Source organism: Lontra canadensis, unplaced genomic scaffold, assembly GCF_010015895.1.
Source record: "Lontra canadensis isolate GAN:19392208 unplaced genomic scaffold, GSC_riverotter_1.0 scaffold4, whole genome shotgun sequence".
Taxonomy (NCBI): Eukaryota; Metazoa; Chordata; class Mammalia; order Carnivora; family Mustelidae; genus Lontra; species Lontra canadensis.
In genome coordinates this window covers 19,249,015-19,257,694 of record NW_022630998.1, presented here as the reverse complement: position 1 = coordinate 19,257,694, position 8,680 = coordinate 19,249,015, and the positions used below count along the sequence as shown (strand labels likewise).

At 47.6% G+C, this 8,680-nt stretch overlaps 1 protein-coding gene across 2 annotated transcripts; it reads right to left on the bottom strand.

The window, feature by feature from the left end:
• Positions 1-526: 526 nt before the first annotated feature.
• On the bottom strand, positions 527-8,478 carry GLRX (glutaredoxin). 2 transcript variants are annotated; one of them, XM_032846135.1, is made up of 3 exons: positions 8,069-8,478; positions 2,621-2,740; positions 527-1,051 (listed from the first exon to the last, which is right to left on the bottom strand). In XM_032846135.1, the coding sequence occupies exons 1-2, from the start codon at positions 8,273-8,275 to the stop codon at positions 2,627-2,629; spliced, it is 321 nt and encodes a 106-aa protein (XP_032702026.1). In that variant the 5' UTR covers positions 8,276-8,478; the 3' UTR covers positions 527-1,051; positions 2,621-2,626. The 2 variants fall into 2 exon arrangements, with proteins under 2 accessions (XP_032702026.1, XP_032702019.1); XM_032846128.1 differs by having other exon boundaries at positions 527-1,056; positions 8,069-8,475.
• Between the last annotated feature and the right edge of the window lie 202 nt (positions 8,479-8,680).

The following is an 8,680-nucleotide window of genomic DNA, read 5'->3' as shown; positions in this document are numbered from 1 at the left end:
GTAACATTTTTTCTTTTTTTTTTTTTTAAGATTTTATTTATTTATTTGACAGAGATCACAAGTAGGCAGAGAGTCAGGCAGAGAGAGAGGAGGAAGCGGGCTCCCCGCTGAGCAGACAGCCTGATGCGGGGCTTGATCCCAGGACCCTGAGATCATGACCTGAGCCGAAGGCAGGGGCTTAACCCCCTGAGCCACCCAGGTGCCCCTGTGGTAGCATTTTCAATGTTGTATTTTACTTCTGTTAATAATCTAAACAAGTTAATAAACAGTTATTCTGGATTACCTGGACGCCATCTTATATAACAGAGGTGCCCATGATTGCAGCAGCTGTGATCTCTCTGGCACCTGTTTTCATGTGGTGTTTCTCAAATTAGGTTCTCAAGACCCTTAGAGGCATTGTTGAACATTCCCTAGGAGAATCTGTGACTTGCCAAGGTTAAAAACATTGATTCAGAGCAGTGATTCTCAAGATAGGTTGGGGTGGAATGGGGCTCATGACTGGGGAGAGCCCCATATCTTGAAAAAGTACATTTAAAAGACATACTGTTTTTGTAATGCAAATTCTATAAGTCAGTCTCAATGAAGTACCTTTCAGGCAATAGCCAAAAATCAATTACAGATTCATCCCAGGGGGCCTGGGATAAACACTGGCTTAGAGGTAGAGGTGTCCTAGCATATGCAGAGCAGTTAGGAAGAGACATGTGCCAGAGAGAAAGAAGACCTTTTGGGTCACTGAGTGAATCCTAATCCACTTAGCAGTCAGGGTCTTTTGGAACCCAAAGGGCCAATTAAGAAGAAACCCAAGATATCCACCAACCTTCTCAGACCTGTGGGTTGGGGCAAGTTGGTCTACTTTTAATCCTGAGTCAAAAGAAGAAGAAGCTCTTTTTTGCCAACCCCCCCCTTTTTTTTGTTAACATATTTCAGAGTTTTAAATAAAGAGTTGCTGTGGCTTTTAGCCCCGGCTCCATCCACCACATGATCCACTACACCAGGAAGTGTGCTTATCAACTGACGTGTCATCCAGCTCTCGGGGATAGCATCCTGGGATCTGCTCTGCCAGGAAAAAAAAAAAAAAAAAAACCAAAGAAGTGGATTTTCGTGAAAAGGTAAATCCCCTTATTTTTCCCATTACCAGAACACGGACTCATTCAGAAACAGCAGCAAAATACTGAGATCGTAGAATGTTGAAAGTGCAAATGGGGGGCCGCTAACGCCTACCACGACACAGGGGTAGCTGGGGAAATGGTCTTTCCTGACTTCCCAGCAAGGTCATTTGTTTTCTTCCATTTTTAATCTAAGCCTAAATTGCTCAAAAGTGTTCTGGAATAGAAAACATCTGGCATCACAGTTAAGTGGGGTTTGAGTGCTTTGATAGGCTGCATGAGGCCACAAACAGACTTAGTGTTCACTTGCTGCGAGGGTGCCGTGGAATTGTGATTAGGTGTTTTATGGTATTGACTACTTCATTTCAAGGTATTCAATTATACTTTTTCAGAAATTCTTTTTTAACTTCTACTACTATTTTGAGTAACCGCCACAAATTATATACAGACATTACTCAAGGGTAAGTTATTAATTAGTGGGCAATAAATATCCTTCAGGGAATATTTTGGTCTAAGAACCATGTATTAGTCAAAGTCTCCTTTAACTAAAAAAAAAAAAACAAAAAAACACTGAGTCTCTCCGCTTGTGAGTCAGGGAAACCGGCCTACTTAGCAGCTAACTAGCAATAGCGAGATCTGGGGGAAAGAAGAGCTCGTTAGACCCCAAAATTGCCCTGGTTCATTTTTGAAAAATTCATCACCCTATGGCTTTCCATTCAGCCAAGGATCTCTTCTGGGTGAAAACTGCAGAAAACTTTGTTTTGACATTTGGGAACCCAATGAGATTGAATTGATTTGCAATGTGAACACAGATAATGCAAAAATTACTTCGATTTCAAAATTACACGGAGAATAATCCAAATGGTTTACCACGGCCTCTGTGCCTGGGCCCCCACCCACATTTCTTGCTACTTTCCTTTCTCACTGCACACTTCACTCAATCTTTTCTTGCTCACTTTCGTTTCCTCGAATGTTCCAGACTTGTCAGCTCTGGGCCTTTGCACTTGCTATTTCTTCTGCCCAAAAAGCTCTTTGGCTTTATCTTTACATGGCTCTCCTTTTTGTCAACCAGGTTTCTGCTCCACCAGCTGAGAAAGGCTTTCCTTCACCATATTAGCTCTAAATTGGCTCCCCACCCCCTGCCTCGTCCTATCACGTTATTCTATTAATTTGTTCCAGAAATTATTTCCTTACTTGTTTTTGGTCGGGTTCCCTCTCTGGGATGGTGGTTCCACACCATTTTTTTGTTCCTCTCCCTATTCCCGGTGCCTTGTACACTGTCTGCACATAGTAAGTGCTCAATAAAGATGTGCTAAATGAAGGTCAAGTGAAAGGATTTCCTCCTATCCACACAACCTCTTTGTAAAACAGGAAACTCCTCAGTGATCTCACAGTTCTTTAAATCACCCCGCAACACTCTTTCTCTAGCTGAACTGCCTCTCTGGAGTAGAATAAAATCCAGTAGAATGCCACCATCTCCCAGTGTCCTGGCCGGCGTCCCACCCTTCACTCACCTAGAATTACTGCAGAGCTCCAATCTGATTGAGCCGCTTCAAAAGTTCCCCGCTCTGATGCATTTCCATCAGATCACTGCATCCACCTATACAATCTTTACCGATAAAGACGCGAGGTACCTAGAAAAGCAAACAAGCTACGATAGGTGAGGACCTTCATTACTGGGTTGGGAAGAATGACATTTTTTCCTTCCTTTAAAAGTTTCCCATGATCCAGAGCTTTTACCGTCACTTTCCAATGTCCTCACGTATGTTCTTTCAGGTCAGAACTTAGTTACAAGCATAAAATTATTCCTTAAAGAATGTTGGTAAGCCAAGATGTATTTCCTATGGAGAATGTGGTGCGTGCGATTGTCTGACTTGTCAAAATAACTTAAAAATTTCATTCTCGAGATACACATTTCAGGGAAAGAATTTTGGTTGGCCCCGGCTAGACCACCCTGGTTGAATTCTGGTTTCTCTGCAGCTGGGACCACACCTGAGCCCTGAGGCTGAACCAGGACAACCAGAGGTCAGTTGGTTTCTAAACACAGCTGGAAAAGGATTTGCATCCTGTGTTGGTCCCTTATTGTTGATTCATAGTAGATTGATCTCTCTCTGCTGTGAGCTCTATCCTCTGCTGGGGAAGCGGTGGTGGCATGTGACTCTCCTTTTTTTCCGTCCTTCCCGCATCATCATTTGTCCGAGGGCTATCGCTCACGCTCACGGGAGTAAGGGTTTGGTTTGGTCCCCCAAGGAAGGCCAGGCTGACAGAGTCATTACCCCTGCTGACTGAGATCCTCTCCAGTCACACTCGGGCTCCCTCCCTGCTACTAGCTTCCCAAGTGTTTTTAGAGTCCTGGGGGGAGGAGGAAGTCTTCTCCCTGTGGCCCAGACAGCTTCCAGGCCAACTTGTAAGGAAAGGCTGATTGGCCCTGAAGAAACAAACAGTACGGGTCACCTGACTGTGAGAAGCAAGCAGGGCCTCTTCCTGAACCCTAATAACAACCTACCACAAGGGGCAGGAGACATGAAAGATAGGAGGCAGTAAAAATATTTTCAAAGCATTGGATTTTCCTCAGAAGGCATCACAATTCAAGTGAATATTTTCAAGTATAAGAGAGATGAGAAAGAGGGCTGAATTACTCAGGAAGTTCTTACAGTGTTTTTATTAAGAAGGTGTTTTGGTGGGAGTGAGCTTTAAAAATGAAGGCCAGATAGTAAGTGAATCTGCACCACATTTCCGTGGCTATCTCCTGTGTCTGGAGACTGGGAAAGAGCACAGAAAACTGCACGTCAGAGAGAAAGGGCACACGTGTCCTCTTCAGTCACACACAGTGCTGCCTGCCCTACTTGCCCCATGGCTGCGTGGGGACCCCGTACATGGGGATTGCCCTCAAGGAAACATCATTTGTATCAGCTGCCGGGATAGCTGTGGAAAGAGGAGGTCAGACATCTAAGTTTTCCCTTGGGTCCTTCCATTATTTTGGAAACAAAGCTCCCACTCCTCCAAATTACTGGGGGGTCTTTTGGCTTTTATCACCCCAGGAACACCCAGCTGTGGTCAGGGTAGCTGTAACCAGAACAGAATCCCAGTGTAATTTCAATATAATTATGCTGCAAGGCTCCTTCTGTTAAAGGCATTGCCTAGTGAAGTAGAAAACATCTGAGCTTTATTTGTGTATTTATTTGACAGAGCGAACACGTGTCGGGGGAGGGGCGGGCGGGTAGAGAAAGGGGGAAAGAATCTCGAACATGCCGAGCATGGAGCCCGAGCAGGGCTGGATCCCATGACCCTGAGATCTTGACCTGATCTGAAACCAAGAACCCAGGTGCCCCGAAATCTTCTGAGCTTTAAACAAGGAGGAGATGTATTCACTCTTGAACGTCTGTATTTTCTAAAAGAACTGAGCGATGGTCACCTTCGGCTGGGCTGTGGGCTGAGAGCGTTTGAATTAGTTGGAGAGGGTGCCCTGAAGAGCAAGGAGTCCTCTTCTTAGACCCCACCTGGCAAAGAGGCTGGTTTGCCTGAGAGCTGAGAGGCCCCCTGCCCTCCCGCCCACCCTCTAGGCAATAGCAAAACCACTTCCAGCAGGGCAGTTCCTGGAACCTCTGAAAGGAGGTGGACCATAGGCTGCACAGGGCCGGTTGGGGAACTGTGGGGACCCAGCGGCTACCTCTTGATCCTGGCTGAGGAAGGATGAAGGAGCACGTGCCCTGTGTCCTCCCCACCTGGCCCCAGCACCCCTTCCAGGAACCTGAGAGTCTCTTATGGTCAAGGAGCAGGAAGACACTTGCCATCATAAAAACAAGCTTTCTGATCCTGGGGCCTGGACGGGCCTGGCATACCTTTCTCCGGCCCTGGCCCCAGCTAGGCAGCTTCTCCTATACTCCAGGGTGCTCACTTGGAGCCAAGGACTCAGCTATTTCCCAAACTCTTCACCCCATCCCTGGCTATGCCCCTGGTACAGGCCACCATCAATTTTAATCTGAGTCACTGCTATAGCCTCCAGGTGTCTCCCAGCTTCAGACCTCAGGTTGGCCTTCCAGCCCTCACTTTTCCCCACAGCCACGGCCCTTTTCAAAGTCAGTTTGGGTTACGCCTCTGCTCCAGACTCTTCAGTGGAATCATACTACACTTCACAAGCCACTTCACACGTCCTTGTAACAGCTTGAGAAGCCTTCCCAGCCCTCACCATTACCTCTTCAACCTCCTCTCCTCCTACTTTCCTACTGATTTATGATGCTCCAGCCGGCGCAAGCCTCCCTGCCAGGCACACTTCTACCACAGGACCTCTGCACTCACTCCTTCCACTGCCTGGAACACTGTACCACTAAATTTCTGCCTTCATTGCTCTCTCACCATCATTAGAGATCTAAAATCAGTGAGGCACCGATGGCTTCGTTTGAAACTGGCCCTTGCTGCCAAGTGTCCACCTCCCTTTCCTACCTAGTTTTTTCTCTTTAGCACTTATCACCTTCCAACAAACTGTTTTACTTTTTGTGTTTACTAGAATGTAAATTCCTCAAAGGCAAAAGAGTTTTTGTTTGGTTCCTGGCGATTTTCCAATGTCCGGGAAAGTGCTCTGATAGGTCACAGGTGCTTAAAAAAATTGCTGCACCCAACAAAATTATTCTTCCCAGGCGAAGGAGAAATTACTTTCACACACAAGCAAAATTTGAGGAAATTTGTTGCCAACAGAGCTGCCTCGCAGGAAATGTTCAAAGAAGTTCTTTAGAGAGAAGGAATATGATATGGGTCAGAAACTCGGAACTATGTAAAGGAAGAGCAGGAGAGAGAGAAATAAATGAAGGTACTGATCTGCGAGATTTGGCCATGGCAAAACCCAAACAATTTCTTCAAGTACATGGCCTGACTGAAGACATAAGTTTCTGGAATCAGTCAGGTCCCGCTGGGCTCCTACTATGTGCCCATCACCATAGGTCATTACAGGGAAGTAAGAGCAGCGACTTCCAAGTCTCTTGTTTCTTCAGATGTAAACCCTTCCTTGGGAGGGAACCTGAAGTTGACCCCATAAAAGGATCTGTTCTTCCCCTTGAAGGAATGCATTCAGGCTCAAGAACCTGTGAAAGGTCTTTTTAAGAATTCAGAAACAAACTTAAAAGACTAGAAGACAAATTTTTGCTTTGTGGAGAGACAGGGGAAAAATTGTGCCAAAAGAATGCATGAAGAGGTTTCCCCCTCTAAAGAAGAGATATTACAAGGCTGACAAGGAATTCTCAAAATTTATTCCGTGTTGGAATTACTTGGGGATCTTTTTTTTTCTTTTGGTAGGAAAGGAACTAATTTTTTTTTCCAGCCTCGTTAGGGTATAATTGACAAATTTGTATATATGTAAGATCTACAATACTATGATTTGATATACATACACATTTTTAAATGATCACCACAATCAAGTTAATTAACAAGCCCATCACCTTACATAGTTAACTTTTGTCTGTGTGTGGCAAGGACACGTAAGATCTCCTCCAGAGCCAACTTCAAGCATACAGTGCAGTATTATTAACTAGTCATCTTGCTGTCCACTAGATCCTTAGAATTTCCCTGTCTTATGACTCAGAGATTGTACCCTTTGATCTGGGGATCTTTAAAACTATTGATGCCTGGCTCCCAACTCTGATTTAACTGATATGGAGAATGACTTGAGCATCCAGATTTCTTAAAAAGCTCCTCATGGTGCCAATGTGCAGCAAGCTTTAGGAGCCACTGACTGAGAGGGGTCCATCCGTCCCAGAGGGGTCCTTGGCAGCGTCTGCCCTGCCCTTTGGCTCTCAGGATGCGGACAGCAAGAGTCTCTGACCACTGTGTTTTCTGCTGCAGGACCCCTCAGACACTGGAGTCCTCAGCTCACAGCTGGGACCCTGGAAGCAATAGGGTAACAGGTTTAGCCTCCATCTGTGCCAAAATATACTGGTCTGTGACTGGAGAGGCAAGGAGAAACAGCCTCCAGTGCTTTATGCTTGGAACCCAGACAGAAGCCTTCAGTCTAACTCAGACCGAAGCAGGAGATGTGCTTCTGCAAACGCTGTGTGTCCAAGAACGTGCATCCTGAGGCGGGCTGGGGTGAGCTGGGGGGCTGGCCCCTACAGCGCCAGAGGACTCAGGCAAGCTGGCTGGCCATCACTCCAGAAGCCAGGCGTGCCGAGGCAGAGGAAGCCTTTTTAGGTAGAGAAAAGCAGTTCTTAGAGGGGCTCATGGTCTATTGAGAGTGAAGGGGACTTGGTGGTCCCTTGCTCTCTTGCTCTCGTCTGGTCTTGCATAGGGGGAGGTCCTTGAGGATCACCCAGGTGGTGTCTTACAGGATCACACTGCAAAAGCCCTTGTGAGAGCCATGCTGGAACTCTGGCCCCTGGACTCCCTACTAGCACAGGCCTGGAAGTATCTCAGAGAAGGGGCAAATCAGGAGCCTTTAGATTGTTCCAGTGGGTGGAGTTAGATAAGATAGGGAAGAATGAGCTAATTGGGTTATATGGTTAAAGCAAGCTTAGAGAAAAGATTGAAGGACAGCAAATCCTGCTTGGCCAGGTGAACCCAGAAGAAAGAGTGCATAGGATTCCTGCGTTCAGTAGCAGAAATGCCCAGGTCACCCAGGGCCCCTGTAGCCCACCTTCCAACCCCAGCCCTGCAAGCTGCAAACTGTCATTTCCCGGCAGTGCTTGAAACAAAGACTCCAGATAGCTCACCCACTCCGGGACAGCTGCTGGGCCTGCGGACCCGACGCACAGCACAGGGTCTGCGAGGACCTCTGGCTGCAGCCCAGCTGCCCGGTCCCCTCAGCGGCAGTGTCTTCTCTTCGTCACCCTCCCCCACCCTGCAGAGCCCTCCGATGGCGCCTTGAGTGAGGGAGCCCTAGCGGTGTCCTAGAGAAAGGCACAGGCGGATCCCCTGCACAGCCCCCACAAGAAAAGGGAATCTGAGAACCCTTGGCCCAGCCTTTGAGAACTCACCGTTCTGGCTCCTGTGAGCGTTTCCAAATAGTCTTGAATCTTGCTTGTGTCACTGGTGGCCGTGATATCGACAAATTCCAAAAGCCCTTGTTTGAAGGGCAGCTCGCTGAGGAGCTCCTGGGTCCTTCTGCAGTAGGGGCAGGTGGGCTTGATGAACACGACCACCTTCCCAGGCTGGATTTTGCTGTTCACGAACTCTTGAGCCATGCTGACAGGCGGCTGCCTCCTGGGGAGGAATCCTCAAGTGCCGGTACTGCTGGGGTGTAAAGCGGTGGCCGGGCCAGCTGGCTCGCATTTAAAGGAACCTCCCCGGAGGAGGAGTTTGCCCTGGCGCGTGCTGGGGTTTTAAAGAGACAGCTCCAATGTCATTTCAGCCTGGTATGATTCACCAGCTGGAGATGCCGAGGTCGACATCCTTGTTGTTCATCAATAGGATGTCCAGGGTGTCGGCGTTGTCCTCAGCTTTTCCAGGAGCACCCCCCTTTGGCAGAGAGTGTAGTCAAAGCACCCTTCGGGGAATCATCCAGGGTGCAGACCAGCCCCCTGGGGAGAGGGCTGAGCCAGCAGTGACTTCTTAGGAGTCCAGTGTTTGGTTTCCCTCTCAGACCCACC